This window comes from Xiphophorus hellerii, chromosome 18 (genome assembly GCF_003331165.1).
Source record: "Xiphophorus hellerii strain 12219 chromosome 18, Xiphophorus_hellerii-4.1, whole genome shotgun sequence".
NCBI classification, from domain to species: domain Eukaryota; kingdom Metazoa; phylum Chordata; class Actinopteri; order Cyprinodontiformes; family Poeciliidae; genus Xiphophorus; species Xiphophorus hellerii.
In genome coordinates this window covers 2,461,883-2,485,458 of record NC_045689.1, presented here as the reverse complement: position 1 = coordinate 2,485,458, position 23,576 = coordinate 2,461,883, and the positions used below count along the sequence as shown (strand labels likewise).

General features: G+C 41.2%; 1 protein-coding gene across 4 annotated transcripts; it reads right to left on the bottom strand.

The window, feature by feature from the left end:
- Window positions 1-987: 987 nt before the first annotated feature.
- On the bottom strand, window positions 988-23,528 carry rsf1a (remodeling and spacing factor 1a). Of its 4 annotated transcripts, XM_032590919.1 has the most exons (19): window positions 23,304-23,528; window positions 20,709-20,800; window positions 19,712-19,804; window positions 18,640-18,997; window positions 17,725-17,823; window positions 15,719-16,496; window positions 15,618-15,682; window positions 14,853-15,177; window positions 14,566-14,764; window positions 13,588-13,800; window positions 10,563-10,667; window positions 9,592-9,671; window positions 8,818-8,866; window positions 8,122-8,243; window positions 7,955-8,019; window positions 6,828-7,002; window positions 6,537-6,754; window positions 5,725-5,922; window positions 988-1,987 (listed from the first exon to the last, which is right to left on the bottom strand). In XM_032590919.1, the coding sequence occupies exons 1-19, from the start codon at window positions 23,455-23,457 to the stop codon at window positions 1,263-1,265; spliced, it is 4,113 nt and encodes a 1,370-aa protein (XP_032446810.1). In that variant the 5' UTR covers window positions 23,458-23,528; the 3' UTR covers window positions 988-1,262. The 4 variants fall into 4 exon arrangements, with proteins under 4 accessions (XP_032446810.1, XP_032446807.1, XP_032446809.1 ...); XM_032590916.1 differs by having other exon boundaries at window positions 15,618-16,496; XM_032590918.1 differs by having other exon boundaries at window positions 14,566-14,740; window positions 15,618-16,496.
- Between the last annotated feature and the right edge of the window lie 48 nt (window positions 23,529-23,576).

Here is a 23,576-nt window from a genome sequence, read left to right as displayed (position 1 = left end):
AGATAACATCCTAGTCTCAATATCTAACATTTAGTTTGTGAACTTATTAAAGAAAGTTGTAATTTTATAGCCAGATATTTTTAGTTTTAATTTACAGACATGCAAAATTAATCTGAAAATTCCTGGAAATGCAAATAACTGTGACGTAGGAGACGGTCTGGAAATATGGAACAAATGTTTTTTCTGACTAAATAGACTAAGACGTTCAATTCTTAATGCTAATGCTAATGCTAAAGCATCCAGACTCCAGTCCATGTTTTTACACAATAGAGGGTTTAATCGCTTTGTCATCCAGTGTAGTTAGCCTGGTTGCTAAACACTGTAAAAACCCCAAAATCTTAGCCAGTAGTTTTGGTCTCGTTTCTAATATTTTCACTTAAAATAAGACAAAACTAAGTTACAAGTAACTTTTCTGCAAGATATGCTTGATTAGAGTCAATAATTCCTTAATATTGATGAAAACATACAAGCAGATTATTTCACTTGTGACATTTTTCCAATGTTATAAGTGAAATATAAGGTAATTAAGGAATTATTTACTTAAAACAATTTCCTATATTTTGCAGAAAAGTGACTTGTAATTTAGTTTTGTTTTCTTTTATGTAAACTAAGATATTTGCACTAGAAACTAGATTGAAATTATTTGCTAAGATTTTGTGTTTTTGCAGTGAAAAACGTGTCTTTAAAATGTGTTGCCTAATGCAAAGGCATGCCACACTTTTCAGATTTTTCTTCTGAAGAAAATGCTGGTCTATCAAAGAAAAAAAAAAATCACACTGATGTTTGTGGCAAACGTGACAAAACGTGAAAAAGTTAAAGAGGTACAAATACAGAAAAACAAGGTGGGCATAAAATAATAAAAAAATACATAAACCAGTAGTTCTCATTACTTTAAATCTACTATATATACACATTTTGAAACTTGGCCAATAAAATATCAAATCCTAATAATTAATCACAATTTCCTATAAGCTTTTCGGGGTTTTTTCCTCTTCCCAGTTTTATTTTGGAGGATTTTGGTCGTCACCTCGCTGTAAAGAGTTCGATCCGATGCTAGCTGGAGGTTTCTGCTACGATTAACCGACTCCGGGTTTTCCGCTCCGCCGGGCGGGCGCGATGCTTCGGCGCCGCCCGGATCCGTTTATGGAGGTCGGAGGCATTTGGGATTGTAGCTCTCCACCACAGAAGAAGAGTGAGAAGCAGAGAAGTGATGGAGGTTGAGAGGAAAATAAAAACATTGGAGATTTATTTACAGTCGGCCATCATGACCGCGGGCTGTTCTGGGCAGAGTTCAATGAGTCCGACTGGCCTTCATCCTCCTCCTCCTCCTCGTCTTCTTCCTCCTCCTCATCTTCGGCGGGATGCGTGGGGCCGTTGTGTCTCTCCCGTCTCTCAGCGTCTCTGGAGGTCTGGTGTCCGTTTGATGGAGACAGGCTCCGCCCCTTTTCCTGAGCGCCGCCGTCGCTTTTGTGCTCCGACTTTTTCCTCTTCTGTCCTTCGTCTTCGTCGTCTGTATCGACATGTCTCTCGTCCTCGTCGTCATCGGAGTCGATGCGGTTGAGTCTCTTGCGGATTGGGCGGTCGTCTCCCGATGAAGACTGAGAATCGTCCGAGTCGGACTCGTCTTCGTCGGTGGACGGCCGGCGTTTCTTCAGCATCTGAGCGAGGAGTTTGCGGCGCTGCTGCGAAAGCATCTCTCTCCTCTTCCCCCGGCCCATCCGCTCCGGATCCTCTTCGTCTCTCTCCGTCCTCCTCCTCCTCCCATCATCATCTTCATCCTCCCTCCTCAGCTGCCTCCTCTTCAGCCGCCGCCCTCCTTCCTCGTCCTTCTCATCTTCGTATCTTTTCCGCTTTTTTCTCGTCCTGCCGCTCCGGAGTTCCTCCTCCTCCGCTCCTCTTCTTCTTCTCTTGTCCACTCTCCGCCGGCCATCTTCCTCCTCATCATTGTCATCGTCATCATCCTCAGAATCCCTCGAGGAAGCGGAAACTAAAAACAGAAAATATGAAAATGAGAGAAGTAAAGTTATTCTAGTGAAGTAAAACAAACAAAATAAAAACTGAAAACATTTTCGATAACTGAAATAAATGAAAATGTTAATTGAAGGAAAAACTAAAACTAACTGGAACTGTATCGTGGGTTAGTAAAACTAAAACTTTTTGAAATTATAGATGTAAAATCCTTTGTTTTAGTGTTTATGTATCTATTAATTAGCCTTTTGAATTTAGGTAAATGATCCAGATCGGTCAAGATCATTTTGCTGGATGATAAATTGTCCCAGAAGTCATTGCAATAAACAATGATACTTATATGTACATATCACTATATTTACCCTAATACTAATAAAAACTAAACTAAAACTAAACAAAATTTGATTAATGATAACTAATAAAACCAAGCAAATACACTCTTTAAAACTAAATGAATTAGACAAACAAAAAGTCAAAACCCCAATGATGAAGGAAAACTTTGGACTTGGTGTTCCCTCGCCCGGACGCGGGTCACCGGGGCCCCACTCTGGAGCCAGGCCTGGAGGGGGGGCACGATGGCGAGCGTCTGGTGGCCGGGCTTTTACCCATGGAGCCCGGCCGGGCTCAGCCCGAAGAGGAAACATGGGCCCCCCCTCCCATGGGCCCACCACCCGTGGGAGGGGCCAAAGGGGTCGGGTGCAGTGTGGGATGGGTGGCAGCAGAGGGAGGGGACCCTGGCGGTCCGATCCTCGGTTGCAGAAACTGGCTCTTGGGACGTGGAATGTCACCTCTCTGGTGGGGAAGGAGCCGGAGCTAGTGCGTGAGGTCGAGAGGTTCCGGCTAGAAATAGTCGGTCTCACCTCGACGCACGGCTCTGGTTCTGGAACCAGTCTCCTTGAGAGGGGCTGGACATACTTCCACTCTGGAGTTGCCCAAGGTGAGAGGCGTCGGGCAGGAGTGGGCATACTTGTTGCTCCCCATCTCGGCGCCTGTACGTTGGGGTTTACCCCGGTGAACGAGAGGGTAGCATCCCTCCGCCTACGGGTGGGGGGACGGGTTCTGACTGTCGTTTGTGCTTACGGGCCGAACGACAGTTCAGATTACCCACCCTTTTTGGAGTCCTTAGAGGGGGTACTGGAGAGTGCTCCTCCTGGGGACTCCCTTGTTCTGCTGGGGGACTTCAACGCTCACGTGGGCAATGACAGTGAGACCTGGAGGGGCGTGGTTGGGAGGAACGGCCCGCCCGACCTGAACTCGAGCGGTGTTCTGTTGCTGGACTTCTGTGCTCGCCATGGATTGTCCATAACGAACACCATGTTCAAGCATAAGGGTGTCCATATGTGCACTTGGCACCAGGACACCCTAGGCCGCAGTTCGATGATCGACTTTGTCATCGTTTCGTCGGATCTGCGGCCGTATGTCTTGGACACTCGGGTGAAGAGAGGTGCGGAGCTGTCCACTGACCACTACCTGGTGGTGAGTTGGCTCCGGTGGTGGGGGCGAAAGCCGGTCAGACCTGGCAGGCCCAAACGTGTTGTGAGGGTCTGCTGGGAACGTCTGGCGGAATCCCCTGTGAGACGGAGCTTTAACTCCCATCTCCGGCAAAACTTCGAACACGTCCCGGGGGAGGTGGGGGACATGGAGTCTGAGTGGACCGTGTTCCGTGCCTCCATTGTCGAGGCGGCCGATCGGAGCTGTGGCCGCAAGGTTGTCGGTGCCTGTCGCGGCGGCAACCCTCGAACCCGCTGGTGGACACCTTCGGTGAGGGATGCCGTCAGGCTGAAGAAGGAGTCCTATCGGGCCTTTTTGGCCTGTGGGACTCCGGAAGCAGCTGATGGGTACCGGCGGGCGAAGCGGCATGCGGCTCGGGCGGTTGCTGAGGCAAAAACCCGGGCGTGGGAGGAGTTTGGAGAGGCCATGGAGAAAGACTTCCGTACGGCTTCGAGGCGATTCTGGTCCACCATCCGGCGTCTCAGGGGGGGGAAGCGGTGCAGCACCAACACTGTTTATAGTGGGGATGGTGTGCTGCTGACCTCTACTCGGGACGTTGTGGGCCGGTGGGCAGAGTACTTCGAAGACCTCCTCAATCCCACCAACATGCCTTCCACTGAGGAAGCGGAGCCTGGGGACTCTGGGTTGGGCTCTCCAATCTCTGGGGACGAGGTCGCCGAGGTGGTTAAAAAGCTCCTCGGTGGCAGGGCCCCGGGGGTGGATGAGATCCGCCCGGAGTTTCTTAAGGCTCTGGATGTTGTAGGGTTGTGTTGGTTGACGCGACTCTGCAATGTCGCATGGACATCGGGGGCAGTTCCCCTGGATTGGCAGACTGGGGTGGTGGTCCCCCTGTTCAAAAAGGGGGACCGGAGGGTGTGCTCCAATTATAGAGGGGTCACACTCTTAAGCCTCCCTGGCAAGGTCTATTCAGGGGTCCTGGAGAGGAGGGTCCGTCGGATAGTCGAACCTCGGATTCAGGAAGAGCAGTGTGGTTTTCGTCCTGGTCGTGGAACGCTGGACCAGCTCTACACCCTCGGCAGGGTCCTGGAGGGTGCATGGGAGTTCGCCCAACCAGTCTACATGTGTTTTGTGGACCTGGAGAAGGCGTTCGACCGTGTCCCTCGGGGAGCCCTGTGGGGGGTTCTCCGGGAGTATGGGGTACCGGGCCCTTTGATACGGGCTGTCAGGTCCCTGTATGACCGGTGTCAGAGTCTGGTCCGCATTGCCGGCAGTAAGTCGGGCTCGTTTCCGGTGAGAGTTGGACTCCGCCAGGGCTGCCCTTTGTCACCGATTCTGTTCATCACTTTCATGGACAGAATTTCTAGGCGCAGCCAAGGTGTTGAGGGGATCCGATTTGGTGGCCTTAGGATCTCATCTCTGCTTTTTGCAGACGATGTGGTCCTTTTGGCTTCATCAGATCGTGATCTGCAGCTCTCGCTGGAGCGGTTCGCAGCCGAGTGTGACGCGGCCGGGATGAGGATCAGTGCCTCCAAATCCGAGGCCATGGTCTTGAGCTGGAAAAGGGTAGAGTGCCTTCTCCGGGTCAGGGGGGGTGTCCTGCCCCAAGTGGAGGAGTTTAAGTATCTCGGGATCTTGTTCACGAATGGGGGAAGAAGGGAGCGGGAGATCGACAGGCGGATTGGCGCAGCGTCTGCTGTCAAGCGGGCGCTGTACCGGTCCGTCGTGGTGAAGAGAGAGCTGAGCCAAAAAGCGAAGCTCTCGATTTACCGGTCGATCTACGTTCCCACCCTCATCTATGGTCATGAGCTTTGGGTCATGACCGAAAGAACGAGATCGCGGATACAAGCGGCCGAAATGGGTTTTCTCCGTAGGGTGGCTGGGCTCTCCCTTAGAGATAGGGTGAGAAGCTCAGTCATCCGGGAGGGACTCAGAGTAGAGCCGCTGCTCCTTCACATCGAGAGGAGCCAGTTGAGGTGGCTCGGGCATCTGGTCAGGATGCCTCCTAGACGCCTCCCTGGTGAGGTGTTCCGGGCACGTCCCACCGGGAGGAGGCCCCGGGGAAGACCCAGGACACGCTGGAGGGACTATGTCTCTCGGCTGGCCTGGGAACGCCTCGGGATTCCCCCGGAGGAGCTAGAAGAAGTGGCTGGGGAGAGGGAAGTCTGGGCCTCCCTTCTGAAGCTGCTACCCCCGCGACCCGACCTCGGATAAGCGGAAGAAGATGGATGGATGGATGGATGAAAAGTCAAAACAAAATAAAACTAAACTGTAATGAAAACAAAAGAATTGAGAAGCGTTGCCGACCGTCGCTGTAGTCGCTGGAGAAATGCTCCTTCCGCGGTCGGCCGCGTCGTTTCACCGGCTGCCGCTTGGCCAACGTCCTGGAGTTGTCGGACGACTCCGATGTTTCCCGGTAGTTCACCTGCTGGCGCTGGCCCCGCCTCAGGCCACGCCTCTTCCTGTCTGCATCGCTGTCCGTCATGTCGCTGAACCGATCTGAATCTGTTCAGGACGGGAAACATTCAGGATTCTGGGTTTTGTTTTAACCTCCATTTGGGTTCTGGATCATTGGTTCTACAGGGGCTGTAATACATTTTAAAAGCATCTTTGTTTATTCACAGAATAAATATTTATGGAATAAATCCCCAATTAAACTTCCACAACAAAACGACAATAATATTTAATAATACAAAATATCAATAATATTTATATATTTTTTCTCATTATTAAATTGAAAAAAAGTATTTTTTGTTGTTTGCATCATTTTATTTTCTCATTTCTGCAAATGTTTTGTTAAAACTGTTACCAATCTTTTTTTCCAGGAATTACTGAAATATTTAAGAAACTCATAACTACAGATTATTTTTGCTCTTTTCTGTTATGTAATATTAGTTATTTTAGCCCTAAATTAAAGTATGATTAATCAAATGAATCTGATTAATCCGATTAATCATTTTAACCCTAATAATTTCTTACGATGAGAACAAATCAATGTTCTCAAAGTTTCATTTCTAAACTTATGCTGATTAATTATTTTAAAGCTTTGTAACGCATCTTTAACAAGACGGCTAATAACAGAACCTAAATTAAAAAGAAGAAGTAGTGATGGCACCCACCCATCTCTACATCCGTCTCTTCCTCCTCCTCGCTGGACCGCCTCCGCCGCCGTTTCCTGCCCCGGCGTTGGGGCATCCTGGGTTTGAATTTAGGCGTCCCTCTCGTGCCCCGTTTGGGACGCGCGCCTCTGTCCCAGCTGCCGCCGTCGCTGCCTGCGTCTTCATCGTCCTCCTCGCCGTCGTCGGCACCCGAAGCGGCGAATTCTTCTTCCTCCGAGCTGCAGGAAGAAAATCAGAAGGAATCAGACGAACGTCAGGGAGGAGGAGGAAGTATAAAACCGTGATGGCGACCTGTTGCTGAGCATGAACTCTTCTTCGCTCTCTATCGCCGTGCTGTCGCTCTCCAGGTCGTTCAGCCGACGTCTCTTCTTGTTCCTGGCGGTGCGGCTCTGGGTTCTGATTGGCCGCTGGTTCTCCTTCACGCCCTCGGACACAACGGAGGGGATCTCTTTCCCCGTTTCTGCTCCTGAAACCCAGTAAAAGTTAAAATAACAAAATTCAAAGTTTAGCTACATTTAGAAGTCGCTCACAGGGCTTTAGGTCACAATACAACCACAAACCTGAAGTATTTCATTGGCATTTTACATTAAGGACCAACACAGAGTCACATGATTAGGAAAGATGACCTATTATGCTTCCTTCAACAGGTCAGCATGTGGCTCTGGTCTATACAAAACATGTTCCCTACAGTTTTTGCAAAAAATTCTATTTTATTCTGGTCATTTCTGCCTATTCTCCTGTTTATGGACCTCTTGTCCCTTTAAATCCAAATAAGCCGCTGCTGGCCACGCCCCCAACTCAACGCTTACACTCACATGTGAAAACAGATGCTCAATCATACAACTGTACATCTTTGAAAAGCAGAAGTGGAGCCTCCTGCACAACCATCCTGTTATTCAGCAGGTATAAGTTAGTTAGTCAGAGTCAATGAGTATGATGGAGTATAAGAAAAATCTAAATAATTTTGAATAGAATAGAATATACTTTATTGATCCCCAAGAGGAAATGATTTATTTCCCCTTGAGGAAATGCTACTCCATCTAAGGTGGTAATATTAATTACAAAAATAAATTTTATGACTATTCTCATCATTTGTATAACTCTATTCTTGTAATTTTATGACTTTATTCTTATATCGTTACAACTTTTTTCTCACAATATTACGACTTTATTCTTGTAATTAAATTTTTTCATACAATGGCTCTAATACTCCTCCATAGATGGGAATGATTGAGGTAAAACAGAAAAAATGCTGCAAGAAAAACTGAGCAGCGGCAAAAAGCTTGAGACTAGGGCTCACGTTCTAGCAGGACAGCAGAGTTCGAATGGCCTAGTCAAAGTTCAGACCCAAAGTTTGTGGTTATATTGTGGCAAAGGGTGTCTAAATACTAAATAACGCTCAGATATTGGATTCTCACCACTGCAGAGATCCCTGATGTCCTCCTCTATGGCCTCATCAATGGCGTCATCGAAATCATCAAACCTGCACCAGAACCAGAACCAGAGTTCAACCTTCCTTCATTACGGGTCACAGAACGCAAAATGACACAAACTCTCCCTGAAGTCAAACCAAACCCGCTCCCACCTGTAGCTGATGTGTTTCCTGGTCCTGGTTGATCTCCTCCCCAGGTTTTTGGTCTTTTTTGGATCTTTTTTCTTGGTAGATTTCTCTTCCTCCTCCTCCTCCTCCTCTTCCACATCTCCCTCCTAAGAAACAAAACAAATGACTGCAAACAAAATCCACTGAATGTGAAGGAGCGCACAGATAAAACCTGACAGCTACACTGCAAAAACACAAAATCTTAGCAAGTATTTCTGGTCCAGTTTCTAATGTAAATATTGTCGTAATACGAAACTAACTTAAAAGTTATTTTTAGCAAGACAAAGGAACTTAATTCATGTAATAATTCATTCATTTTGATGAGAAAATACTAGTTCCACTGGTAGAATATTTAACTTTAAACAAAACATTTGAAAGTAAAAGTATCTGCCAGTGGAACTATAACTAGGTTGCTAGGTTACGGGCTGGGCTTGGCTGGCGTTGCTAGGTAACGGAGCAGTGGAATATTCTACCAGTGGAACTTCTTACTTTCTATTAATATTAAGGAATTATTGACTGAAAACAAGCTCCAAAAACTTGCAGAAAAGTTACTTTTAAGTTAGTTTGTCTTATTTCAAGTGTAATAATATATTTGCACAAGAACTGTACAAAATGTACTTGGTAAGATTTTGTGTTTTTGGGGTGTGCAGATTTAACACAGCGTGGCAGAACCGGACTTACAGGAATGATGTTCTCCACACTGATGCCGACGTAAACCAGCCGTTCCCTCCTGGAACGAAGGAAAACGACAAGAATTGTTCTTGTCAGCGGTGTTCAAACTTTTTGCACAAAAGACCAAAATCTCCAAGCTGAAGCTGTTCGCACGCAGGAGCCACAATTTATTTGCATTTTTCTTCAGCTAAAAATGCAAAAATCTATATTTTTTATCTAATTTATTTCTATTTTTCAAATTTAATTAACAGACTACACAAATATAACAATACAGCCAAAATAATACAAAGTGCTAAATAATTCTTCTAGCAAATCATTTTCTTTTTACTTGCTCAGGAACAAATAAACATGCATTTTAATTAAAAAAGTCTGAAAAATGTCTCCAGGTTGTACAGTTTCATAACTTATTAGTTATGAATAGTAGTTTATTCCATAGTTTATTCCAGCAACAAAAACGGAAATTGAAAACTCTTAACTGCATTTAGCCCATTTTAATTGCTGGCTGTGATAAAGTCTGTTTTTGGGTAAAAAGTTGGAGAGTTGTGGCTCTGCTCACTTTGACAATAAAATGAAAACAAAAAAGTGGAAAATACATGTTTTGTACCTAAAATATATTATCTAAGATATACTTTTGTTATTGAAAACATCATGCAAAGAAACACACATGTGCATCAGCTCCATTTGCTGGAGTAAACCAGCAAATGGGCCACACAAAACCTTACCTTCAGTGCAGTTTACAAATAAATAAAGATGCTAAAAAACAATCATATTTTGTTGGTTTACCTCCGCTCTGCCCGTTCCTTCTTCTTCAGAGCGCTGTCCAGGTTCTGCAGCTGCTCCTCCAGTTTCTCACACAGCATCTTCTACAAGAACAATACATACAGATACATACAGATCAGTTCATCCCATCTCCTGAGTCCAGCCGTCAGTTTGTGGTCAAATGAGGGAAAAACTGCTCATTTAAAAACCAGAAACATGAACCTTAACCAGGATTTGCTGCAGCTGCAGCAGAAAATTTAAGGTGAGTAAATTATATGACACCAAAACTGTAATTATTGTTTTTTTAAAAAACCTTTTTCACTATTTTATTGTTTATTCAATTGATTTCCAGTTTAAAATGAACAAAAAGTTTTGAATGAAAAGGCAGCTTGAACAAAAAAAAAGATCTTGTAGACGTTTCTCTCAAAAATTTATTTGCTAAACCATCAAAATCAATAATTTGAACAATAAACTGAACTTAATAAGAATAAAACTAGAACTTTAAATTTGTTTGTATGAGTGGATGAAAGCATTTTTTGTTGTTGTAACTCATTTTATATGATTTTCCTCTGCGTTGCTGGTGCTGTAGCAGTCCATGTTACAGCAGTCATGATGAGGCCTCTGACTAAAGAAGCTCATGCAAATGATGCTCAAAGTTTTCTGTAATTTTCTTGATTTTATGATTAATCCCAGAACAGAACCAGCCTTTTTAAATAGGCAAGATCACATGTTTCCCAGGCACATAGTTTCATTTTATGGGACAATATTAATTAGTAATTATGTTACCTTCAGTTGTTATAAAAATGCTGTATATCAAACATGACTGACATTTAAAATGAAAAGAAATGTGGCCCAGTAATAGATGAAACAAAACAATATAAATGAATCACAAAATTTGTATGAAATCATAATTTTTCTGACTGATCAGAACCGTAAACATATATATATATATATTAAACATATATATAATGTGTTTGTAAATATTTCCAGCTCACATGTTGGCAAGGTGGACAGAACCATTCTCCATCTGGGATCAGCATGAGCGGCGGCCGCAGACAGGCGGTGTGGTATCCCTGATCACACGAGTCACACAGCAGGATCTGAGCAAAAAACACACAAATACATGAGGAAACACACTGATGAGAAAACTCAACACAGAACCTGCGGATGGCACCAACGAGAAAGTTTTTCCATTATTTAAAAGCAAATGCTTTGATTTTTTTGATTCAGGAGTTTCTGCTCATGTAATGTGAATGGGAAGTTTAAATCTGTAACTGCGTCTTCACTGTAAAACATTTGAAGGTGGTTCAACCTGAAAATAGAGGTTCACCTGCTGCCTTTGAAAAGCAAGTCAACTAAATACTTCAGAAATTAAAGTTCACCAAGTTGATTTAGCAACAAGAAGATGCTTTAAGATTTTTCTTTAAGTTCTAAAAACTCATTAAACTTAATTTGTGAGTTGTTATAACTTAATTTATAACTTAACTTGGAATTTAAACCAAATAATTCTCAACATTATGGAAGTTAAAAGAACTATTTTAAGATAGAAGATGCTGGACGATAAATTGTCCAAGAATTTATTGCGATAAATTATAATATTGTTATTTTGAGACAATTTTCAAGTTATATAGTAATGGCATAATAAGGCAAGAACACATTCTCTGTGATCAATAAACTATAATTTCTTACAAATATTCAGCTCTGGAATTGGGAGACATTTTAAATATAAAAAAAAAACAACAGAAACAACAAACAAAATGAATTGTGACAAAATTGTCCTTAAAAAAAGGCTAGTTGAGACCAAAGCACCAGACTGAAAACTTTATCATCCAGTTTTTGATAGAAAAACCATAAATAATTCAAATGAAAATTATTGAACTCGTTTTAATTTATCATGTGATTAATTGATTTATTGTTTATTGCAACAGACCTACCCTAAAATAAACATTTGGCCTAATAACTCTTTCATTTCCCTCACACAAGATACAAAAACCTGCTGCTAAGAACCCTGGGAAATAATTCTTTGATTTTTTAATTGGCAACCTAAAACTACAAGTTTTACTCAAGCCTTAGAGAATGTCAAAATTAGTAAGAATTTAACACAACTAACTACTTATTTTACAAACTCACATATTTAAGCTCAAAGTCTAAAACTTCAGATTTCTTTGACTTTCACATTAAACGTTAATTGACGGAACTGAATGTGGCTCAAATGTTGGACTTATTGACTGTGATATTGTGAAAAACAGCAGAACACAATGTGCTGTTTTTTAAAACCAGTGATCCCCAAAGGCTTTACATTCCTAATCTAACAGGATCTCTGCGATCAGCGCCGAACCTCAGGGCAGCTGTGGTGGAGACAGACCAGTTATTCACTTTGAATGTTGCTGGTTTTATCTCTGTTTATTCGACTGAAATTCTGTGCAAGGAAACTGATCAGGAACCTGATCAGTACAGAAAAATACTTGGAAATAGTAAGCATGTATAACAAACGGATCCCACTAACCAAACTGACAAACTGGAGCGCCTCTGCAATAAAATATCATTTTCTGTTGCAGTTGTGAAGCATTTCCTTTAGGAAACAAATGACCGATTAATGAATTAATGTAAAGTTGATTAATCATATCAACTGACAATAACAATTAATTGACTAACAGTAATGTTTTGTTTTCCCTCCTATCAAAGGTGTTGACTGTCTTTCAATAACATGAATTGTAACATTTTTCATAATATGTTTTATCATATGTTTAAAATATATATAATTAATAATGAATTGATTCTCCTTGAGCGCGCAGTATTTGTTAGCGGTTGGTGGGTTCCTCAGCAGACGGCGGGTGGAAACAGAATCCAACGCAGCGACTACATGGAAGTACTTGGTCTTGGTTTTCCCACGGAGCTGGAACTGGGCTTCCACATGCTGGAACCATGGTTCTGGGTCGTACTGCCAGAACTCTGGAAGCTTGATAACGGCAGCAAAAACAGAAGCGGCGGTAGGAATAACGGCCGCCTGGCAAGAAACTGGGTCCGAAACCACAGCTGGCGAAGAAACGGCGGCAGCATCTCGTTAAAAACATGTTCAGATGTTCGCAGATGTTCGGGGTCACCAATGTGGAAGTCAGCAGAAAAAGACGAAAATATAAATGGAGTCTTGTTTTATTCTCAATGTTTTCCAATCAAAACCAAAAACAGAATGAAGTAAAACTGTTGGTGTGTTCTCACCTAACCTTCTCCCCTTCACAATAAAAGTATACATTCGGGTGTGAAATATATACATTGATTACGCCACAATGTTAACATTATTTTGTGTCAGCTGTATTAATTATTGACCGAATAAACAGAAAACTGTGATTTTCTCATGTTATTAAACTTAAGACATATTTATAAATAATAAAACAGCAACCTCACAAGTTGCTGAATGGAAAAATAAAAGACGGAAATATGTTAAACGCTTAATTTCCCATAAACAGAGACATTACATAAGTAAGTGCATAGGTTTTATATAAGGAAGTGTGGTTCCTCTTGAAAGAACGTTAAAACTTTGAATCATCTCACGACAGACATCAAAATCTACCTTGCTTATTGTCGCCATGTTTTTCCGTCATCTTAACATCCTCGCTTTCATAGCACATCGGTTATTTTGGAAAGAGAAACTGACGTTGCTCCGTGACGCAGCTCGACTGAATGAAGGTGAAACTCAGCTTAAGGATCTTATATTTCAAAACAGAACCGCATAAAGTGCATTTTCCATCCCAAATCGGACTCTGTTCGGACCGTTTCTCTTTACTGTTCTAGCATATCGCCGCCATCTTCTATTAAAGGCTACATTTAAGGATGACCAGCGGCGCCCCCTGCTGGATGGCAGCCAAATCACAACACTAAAAAAAAGGTCTCCAAGCGGACCTTATTAGTTAATCAATTGGAACTAATTTTAATCTAATAAATCATTAATCAGGAATTAATTGCAAGTCGATTTCTTATTTCCCCAAAAAGAAAAATAACAAAAAAAGTGTGAGTTTGTACCAGTTCTGGGTGGTTGGGCAGGCCACAGTGAGTGCAGGCATCCTCAGTGGGAATCTCCTCAGATTTACTCAACTCCTCCTCTGAGCCGCTTCCTTCTTTCTCCTCCTCTCCTCGTTTCTTCCACCCGCCTTCCTCCTCTTCCTCCTCCTCATTTGGTTTGTGTCTCTTGGGGCGAACATTGGTCCATCGTGGTCGCCCGTGCCTTCGTTTGCCCTGAAAAGATGCAACAGAAAGATGAATAAAAAAGCAACAATTAAATGATCGGCCCACCAGGTCACGTCTGCATGTTTACAGTTAACAATAGCTGGTGCCAATTCAGCAACTTTCTTGCTATATTGAGCAACATTTCAGAGAAAAAAATATTGGTATCGGCCAAAATCAGAATCGGACGGTAAGGCTTTTTAAAAGATCGGTAACCAGGGATTGGCCAGAAAACTGCAATCAGTACATCAATAATTTTTAGGTGCTTAGTGGTTTATCATCGGCATAACTAAGATTCTTATTTAGCAAACTAGTGGTTAGCGAACTTAACTTTTTCCCACCATTGGCAATAACTACTGTAAAATTTAGTGTAAACATATATTCTCCACTACAACTATGGCAGCCATTTTGAAAAATGCCCACCAGAGCAAAACAAACACAAGATCAAGAAAATATATATAGAATTTCTGTGGTTCAAAATAAGAAGGCTATAGTTCAACAACAAACACATTCAGCTAATAACAGATTTTAGAATCCATGAATGCAATTTTTATGGGCCAAATTATGTATGATTTGGCACCAAACATTAATCTCTGATTAATATTGGCAAATTTTGTGCAAAAATATATCTATCCTGACAACCATGGCAGCTATCTTGAATTTTTCAGTGGCTAATTTTTTTTTTTAAAGCAAACCTTTGGGAACATCAGTGCCAAGGTCTGATCTTGTATCCAAAAGATTGATACATTAAATTTTCTTCTGCAATAGAGGGGTTACCCTTCGCTTGCTAAATTTTCCAGCAAGTTCGTGTTTTTGGTTCTTTGTTGAAGGTGAGTTCTGCTCCTCATCGTCCTCTTCCTCATCCGCCTCTTCTTCATCCCTCGTTCTGGCAGGCGGCGTCTGTTTCTTTTGCGGTTTCTTTCTCTGGCTCTCTGCCGCCTTTGAGCTTGGCCTGCAGTTTGGCAAAGCAGATGATCTTCAAGAAAAAAGGTGCATATATGAGGGATGTTTAGTGACAATCCGCCGCAGCAGGAGATTTTGACTTCATCGTGATTTTATTCTACCTGCAGATCCGTGCAGATCTCCTCAGCGGCCTCCCTTCTTTCTGCCCCTCTCGGGTTTTCATCTCCTCCTTTCCTTCTTTTCGCCGTAATTTGTTTCTCCGGTGCGGTGGGATCTTGATCTTCAGCCGGATTCCTTCTTTCTGGAGTTCGGAAGATGCTTCCTCCAGTGGAACCCTCTTCTGTTCCGAAACAAACCCGATCTTCTTAAGTTTGACGACGCTGACCAGCCCGCCGTTCACCCCTTGTTCCTGCTGGATCATCTTATTCAGCTTCTCTGCTTTTTGAGGTTCAGAGTCTCCTTTTCCAGACGCTCCTGAGTTTAACGCTGAAACGATTAATCAAATTAATTGTGATTAATCGATTATTGAAATAATCGTCAACTCATTTAGTAATCGATTAATCGCTAACTGGAGTATAGAAACTCAAAAAGAGAAATTTGCTTAAAAAATCCAACATATTCAGAGCAGTAATTAAACCAATACTGTACAAAACCTATCTATATATTGCATTTAAAATAAAACACATTAAATTAAACCTCACATTCTCACAGGTTGAGAATGTGAGGTTTAATTCTCATTCAATGTGGGGAGATTTAAATGATGATGAGGATGAGGGTCAGGAACTCATCAGATCTTCTACCAGCTCCTTTCCGAACAAATTATGTAAAATCACGTCAACGAGTGAATAATTTGTTTTGTTTTTCTTTTCCTGTTTTTACTTTTTGTCAGTTTGAAATAAATAAATAATCGTTAGCTGCAGCCCTACCTGAGTTTATTCCAGGTTCCTCTTTGATGTTTTGGTTCTCCTCCGGTTGACCGCTGCTTTGGTCAGCCTTGTCCATTTTCTCTGCCGCCTTGTTGTTCTGATTTACCGTCATCTGAGAGGAGAAACCAACAGATTCTCCTTTTATCTCTGTAAGATCCGGTTTCTGGTCCGTTAGCGGTGGGATTGGATGAGCAGGAAGTGTGGCAGCGGAGGTGGCGTCTTGCTCAGGCGGTCCCTTCCTAACCAGAACCGACTGCCGGCTCACTTCCTCTCCAGCCTTCACGCCGCTTGGTTCCGACTTCGGCCCGTTTTCCTCCGGAGCTCTGTGGAGCTCAGGTGGGCTGCGGATGACGCCGACGTGACCGATGACTCCGACCTGACCGATGACGCCGTTATGGCCGTCTCTGGGAGGCGGGTGAGGCGCTCTCCCATTGGTCAGCTCCTGCCTGGAGGTGATGACCTGCTGCAGACAGGACGCCGGACTTCCTTGCAGTTCTAACGAGTTGATCGGCTTCCCGTCTCTCCCCCGACAGTCCTTGCTGTTGATCACGGAGGGATTGCAGACGATGATGCTGCTGCTGGCGTTGTTCAGGTGGTTGGTCTGGAAGCAGCCGGCCAGCTTCAGGTCCCTCTTCTTCAGTGGTATTTTCGCCTGCTGGTTGCTCCGGACGGCGGCCCTCTCTGCTTCGTCTTCCTTGTTCAGCTTCATTAGAGCGGCGCCGGGCGCGATGAGGACGGACACGGCGTTTTTAGGTCCGTCTGCGTCCCTGGGCTCAGCTTTGACGGCGGTGATGGTGCTGACGCGGTTATCGAAGGCAGCCGTCTTCTCCTCCATCTTGGGTTCAGTGTTTTCCTGCTTTTCCTCCTCTTCCTTTATTACTGCAGAACAGTAAGGAGTAAACTATCACCCACAGAGAAACATCTAGTGCCTTGAGAAAGTATTCACACCGTTTAAGCTTTTTCTAAATTTACATAGTTACTGTAATAAAAAAAAAAAACATTATTTCAACCTGTGAACATCTAAAAGAGGCATAAGGAGCATATTCATCTGATTATTAGAGTTCTTTAGGTGGTGGCAGTATCATGCTGTGGGGATGCTGTAAGCTAATTGGAATATTTTGAATAAATGAAGCAAAATTATGTAAAATTTTGTCTCTTCATCTTGCTTTGGACACCATCTATATGGTAAGACATGGTGGTGGCAGCATAATGCTGTGGGCAACATTTTTTAAAGCTGAAAATGAAAGCCTATTAGATTTTTCTTGGTATATGGAGCGAAATTATGCAAAATGCTGCCTCTACATCCTCCTAATAACACAATATGTATGGTAAGACATGGTGGTGGCAGCATCATGCTGCGGGGATGTCTTTTTATTCAAGAAAATAGAAGCCAATTGGATTTATTTTGGTAGAACAATCTTGTTCTTTAGATAGATGGAGTTAAATTATGCAAAATACTGTTTCTACATCCTGCTAATGACACCATTTATAGTTAAGAGTTGGTGGTGGAAGTATCATGCTGTGGGGATGTTGTTGTTCAGGAAAATGAAACCTCCTTGGAGTTCTTTAGGTAAATGAGCTTAATTATACAAAATGGTGTCTCTACATCCTGCTAATAACACAATCTCTATGGTCAAACATGGTGGTGGCAGTATCATGCTGCGGCCATGCTTTACTATGCAGGGAAATAGAAGCCGATTATAAGAGTTTCTATAATCATGTGTAATTTTTCTTTGTGTTCACAAATATGTATTAGTTTGTTCTGGTTTATCAGATAAAATCCCAATAAAACACTTTAAAGTTTGAGATTATAATGTGATAAAATGGGACAAAGTTAGATTTCAAGGAATTATTTACTTTAAACAAGCTCCTAAATCTCACTGTAAAGTTATTTGTAAGTTAGTTTTGTCTTATTTAAAGTATACTAAAAATATTTTCACTACAAACTAGACAAAAAAAACTTGGTTAAAGTTTGTGATTTTCAGGTGGAGTCTGACTTTTACTGCAAAGTAAAGATAAACAATGTGACGCTGGTAAATTTAGAGTTAAAATGTGATTCTTGACAAGACAATCCAATGTTATTCATAAGCAGTAAAAAAAAGCCAACCTTGCATCTTCTCTGTCACTGGATTGGTCGTCTTGTTGTCATTTTCTTCCTCTGAAGCTTTGGGGAGTTTGACGCTGTTGATTCCATCGTCTTCATTCGCTGTGGATCCATAACCAGAAAATATCCAAATTACATAACCTGAGTCTGATTTAACTTATTTTAATACAATCTAGCAAAATTAATCAGATGACTAATTGAAATAATCGCCGACTAATTTATTAAACTGATTAATCATTAACTGAAATATATAGATTCAAAAAAAGGACATTTCCCTTTTTTACAGCCTAAACTGTACAAAAATATTTACATTTAAGACTAAAAAGGAAAATTCATTTGTCTGTAAATATATGGCATCATTTTAGCTTCATATGAAAAACAGCTAAATCTCCTATTGAGCACCTTTTGTTACCCAATTAATCGATAAACTCAAAATATTGTCAACCGATCAGCTGATGTAAAGTCAAACAGAGTTTTTCATATTGTTTATCTGCAGGTGCATCTTTTGCTACAAATGATCAAATGTTCACAAGAAAATGCTGCTGTTGCAGACAATTCTTTTTTCTTATTTAAGAGTTGAATTACTTGTTTATTTGCATTTTTAATATTGTATAAAGTAGGATTACGTGGTAAAAAATCTTCTGAATGTGGCAATTTTTAAAAATCCAATTAATCATGAGATTAATCAATAAAATGATTGATTACTGAAATAATTGTTAGCTGCAGCCCTAGTATAATGAGTGTTTAGCAATTTAAACTGTAATCCAACAAATTTACTTTTTTTAATAGATGATTAAACATAACAGCTAAACTATTAAACTGTTTACTTACAATTAAACAACATTTTTATATCATTTTTTCCACTTTTCATATGAAACTTTAAAGCACCTATAACAGAGTTATTGTCTGGATAGTTACTCTCTGATTTCCCCGTCGTACTCGTGTCTCTTTCTGCAGGGCTGGCGCTCCTGGTTCCAGCCCGGTTCTGGTTTTGGTCCTGATCCTGACTCTGACTGGACTCAATCTGAGCCTTCAGCAGCTCCAGAGCCTCGGCCAGGTCGTTCCGGGTCCGGACGATGCACTTCCAGGTGGATCCGTCCAGATCGTCCTGCTCCTCTGTGTAGAGTCGGATGTTCTGCTCCTGGTCCAGCTGGAGCCAGTACATCAGGCCCTGCTGGTCCCGACCGATGGGCTGCAGACGCATCTTCTCGGGGTCCTCATCGTTGACCACCATCTTGAACTTCAGGTTGTCGTCAAACTGACACTCACACAGATACTAAGGGATGAAAAGCAGGTGGAAGGATACGGTGAATTTTTAACTGCTTATATTTGAGACTTTAAAGTGGGACTTAAACGATTAATCATGATTAATTGATTATTCAAATAATAATAAACTAATTTAGCAACTGTTTAATCATTAACTGAAGTGTACAGACTCAAAAGAAGACAATTTGCAGAAAAAAACAACCCATGAAACGCAGCTATTAAACCAAAACTGCGCCAACAATAAGTACATTTTGCAATTAAGATGAAAAAATCTGCTCCACCCAGAACTCCTCTAGTAGTTTTAGCTTAACTTGGTTCAAATTCTGTAAAAAAAAAAAAAAATCTCCTTTTCTATTCAATTATTAATTGGATAATCTAAAAAAATAATCAACAGATCATCCCTAAACTGTATTGATGTTTAGTTTTCACATTTTTTTCACAGCAGACGCATACTCTGCAGCAAATGATCAATCGTTTACTAAAAAATGCTATATTATTGCATTTTAGGCTATAAAACACTTATTTTCTTATTTAAGAAAGGAATTGAATTGTTTATTTTAAACTTTTAATGTATAAAAATTATCTAAATGAAAAATCAGCAGAATGTGGCCATTTGTTTTATCTGATTAATTGATTAATCGTCAAGATAATTGACTGATAATTAATTGACAGATTAATCGATGACTAAAATAATCTACTTTAAAGGACTGTAAAAACATCTCACCTTGAGGATGCTCGACTTGCACTCCATCGACATCTCCTGGTAACCTTTCTGCTCCAACTCCCAGGCCCATGTGCTGTTCAGCTCCTGGCAAACCTAAACAACACAACAACATGTCAGTTGTGTCTGAACTGAATCCCAAAATCTCACCAAGTATCTTAGTCTAGTTTATAGTGTAAATAAATACCTTGATACTCTTGAAATAAAACAAATTACAAGTAGCTTTTCAGGAAGATACAGGAACTTCTTTAAAATGAACAATTCTTGAATATCAATAAGAAGTAGAGCTGAGACAATTAATCGGATTGAACGTGATTAATCGGTTACTGAAATAATTGTCAACTAATTTAGTAATAAATTAATAGTTAACTGAAGTAAATAGACTGAAAAAGGCATTTTTTTTCCTGAACACTCTCAGAGCAGTAATTAGACAAGAACTACACAAAAATAAATACATTTTCCATTTAAGAAAAAAAAACTTCTTTGAACATATTTTCTACCCAAAACTCAAGAGGCAGAATTTTAATTTCACCTCGTTCAAATTCTGTAAAAAGTAAAAAATATCTCCTATCTCACCTTTTCCTATCCACTCATTAATAGGATAATCCAAAAAACTGCATTGATGCTAAGTCAAGCAGACAGAGTTTTTCACAGAAGTATTTATTAGCTGCAGATGCATCCTTTGCTACAAATGGCCAAGCATTCACTAAAGGAATGCTGTTACTGTATTTTGGGCAATAGCATATTTATTTTCTTATTTTACAAATAAATAAATTTGTTTGTTTGTATTTTTAATCTGATTAATCTGATTAATCGCCGGAATATTTGATTACTAAAAATAATTGTTAGTTGAAGTAACAATACAAAGTACATCTTGTTTTCTATGTGTTTTATGTAGTTTTGAGAAGAGTATTTTTGCAGTGATTCCCACACAGTTAACACAAACAGTCTGGTGACATTAAAAAGGAGTTAAATGAAAACATATGGGTGATCTTCCTACCTTAGCCAGGTACTTTTCCCAGCGGTCTGTGGTCACGGACCTCCCCAGCTTTCTGAGCAGCTTCACATGGAGCTCCACCAACGGTTTAGGAACTGCAAAGCAAAACAAGAAAAGAAACTGCTTAAAATCTACTGAACATGAAAAAACTTCTGCTAAGAGCGAACAAAATGGGTTTTTTTTATGAATAAATATTGCAAAATATAAGGATAGGCAAGTATGAGTTAAAATAGAGTTGTTTCTTTCCACTGTTCCCACAAGCTTGCACAGAAGAAGAGATTGCTGAAAACTTTGTGTCTCCAAGCTGTTGCTTTGGTGTTATCAATTTTATAGTGTTATAGATTTTAAAGCAATTGACAGAATTTGATCGCAATGTTTTATAACTAGTCAAATTGTAAAGAATGCAATCTAAATGTTTATTTTTTCATGAAACTGAATTCCTCTGATTTCACATTTCTGTATTTTAATTCAATCTGATTGTCTTACACATCAGTTTTACACTTTCTTCTACATTTTAAATAATAGCATTTTTCAGCATGTGTTTTCCCCTTTTTTAAATGCCATTAAGCCCTGTTATTTTTACTCAAGGTTATCAAAATCCTAGAATAACGTGCTGCTCCATGTTTACTGCTACATCTAACAAGGACAGGATTTGTTACTTTATATCCAATGTTTTCAAGAACCACCACTGGTACTTTACCTGCTTTCAATTGTACTATGATCTGTGATGCGGAGGGTTTGTAAGCAAGTTTTAAATACTTACTAAGTAAATATTACTCAAAATAATTGTAATTTAGAGATAAAAAGCCTCCAAAACAATGGAGCATATTTACACCCCCCAATAAAACACCGAACCAAGAGACAGAGACCTAAAATTAAATGCTGGTGGCTAATGAAGGTTCTTTTCATCCAACTCTAAAGAGGAAACTTGTACGCATTCAATTACTAAACTAACATATTTGCATATAAAAGCTATCTATGCATTTATCGTGCGGAGATATACTGAAATACAAGCTGGCAGAAGTGCTAATATACTATTTATTACAGAAGCTAACAATGAATTTGACTTCAGGTGAGCTCCTGGTTTATTCATGGATAAAATGTTTGTTGTTGTTTCGATCTTTTGTGACAAAACAACATACAATAATAAGCCCAGATCCTGTTTTGTTCTGTTTTAAAACATCTTGATAGTTTGGTGACTTAAAAAGCTCGTTGTTTAGTGATGTGGTCCTTAATTTGAAAGGTTTGAGAATCACTGTTTTACATAATTATCACTCTAAAGGTTAGAATGCATCAGAATCTGAATCAACTTTATTGGATAAGAATGCGTGCAAGATTATGACTTCGGTTTTCAAGAGCTCACAAATATAAATATTTAGAAATTCTGAAAAATAAAATAAGGAAAAATTAACATCATGTACATTTGTGAAGCTATTTTATGTTTTTTGATTTGCTTATTACATGTTATACTAAATTATTATCGAATATTTTGTTGTGTAGTTTATTTTGAGATTTCTTTAGAATATTTATATTATTTGTCTTTAGATTAATGTTATTATACATAGATCTACTATTCTTACTTTGACAGTAATAATAACAAAAGGTACAATGTTACAACGTTCCTTAAAAACAAAATTAAACAAAAATAAAATTAAAAGGCTACTATGGGTGGTCTGTTGTGAGGATGTCACGGAACATTTAAAATGTCAGGAAACTCCAGTTTTCTCTAATGACACGCTAACCCGTAGTCTAATTTCTCAGTTTATTAGCTTAGATTGAGGGCCAAAACTATTAGGTCGAACATCCACATTTATGTATGACTCTGAATAAGGACTTTCTAACTAACTGCGGTGTTGTAAAACAGCTACAAACCTCTAAAAACGCATTTTACAAATATTCGACAGAAATCCAGCTAGCTTGCTAGCCAGAGGCTAGTGCGCAGGCGCAAATTGACTGCCACTTTACCCCTCTTCCAGAAAATAACATCCAATGTTCCGAACGAACATGGCTCTTTAGGGTCTGACAGACACAATAAAATGCCGACCGTGGTGAGCTGTTGCCCCGCAACACACCGGTTTTCATGTGGTTCAACTGCCTGCGAGACAAGGCCGGTGAAAAATTACACCTGACAAGGCTCCGGAGCTAACCGGTTGGCTGTGTGTGGTCACTCGGCGGAGCTGCATCATGGCTCCCAGTCCAACTTTAATAGATCAATCTGTCGGCTCTGACAACATTATCCACAGCTCCTCACTAAATGGACCGAGAAAAACATGGCGCCACATGTTGTGCTCCCTGGTGTGCCCGTTTCCCCCCAAAGTTTAACCTGAACAACACCTCACAAAACTCGGGGTAAAACTGTCAGACTACCCTGGAAAACTGGCTTCGACCCGGGCCATCCCTGGTAAAATAACGGTCCCGTTAAACGCTAAAGATCCAGCGGTGACGCTGCTCTGTCGGGTTCAGAGACAAAACCACATTTTCCAACGGAGTCCAACAACATCACGATGATGAAGGTACCAGTGGTGGTACTGGCCCCTTCGGCTTCCAGTGTCGCAGCTTCCCACCACTTCTTTCTGCCAACCGCTACCGAGCGCTCACCTGCCGTCGTGTCACGCAGATACCTCTCTATCTGCGGGAAAGTCAGCTCGGGGAGGTCCAACGCTGCTCCGTAGCGCTCCAGAAACGAACATACCTCCGCGAAGCTCGGGCAAAGCGGCGGGCCGGAGCTTCTCGCCACCGCCGGAGCAGCCATCTTTCCAGGCGGAGAGAGAAATGTGAGGGGAGGGTTCGCCACTCGGATGCGACTGTGCGCGAATGAAATGAATGGAAAGGCAATGGAGGATCTACCGGTGTAAAACTAAACAACGGAGA

Bases quoted from the DNA above. Each gene is read 5' to 3' on its own strand.
- rsf1a (XM_032590916.1), bottom strand. From the start codon at position 23,457: ATGGCTGCTCCGGCGGTGGCGAGAAGCTCCGGCCCGCCGCTTTGCCCG. The intron at 14,765-14,852 runs GTAGAATAAAAT...TTTTTCTTGAAG, and splicing joins AGATCTGCACGGATCTGCAG to ATCATCTGCTTTGCCAAACT. The intron at 13,801-14,565 runs GTAACCCCTCTA...GCATCTTTTCAG, and splicing joins GAAAATTTAGCAAGCGAAGG to GGCAAACGAAGGCACGGGCG.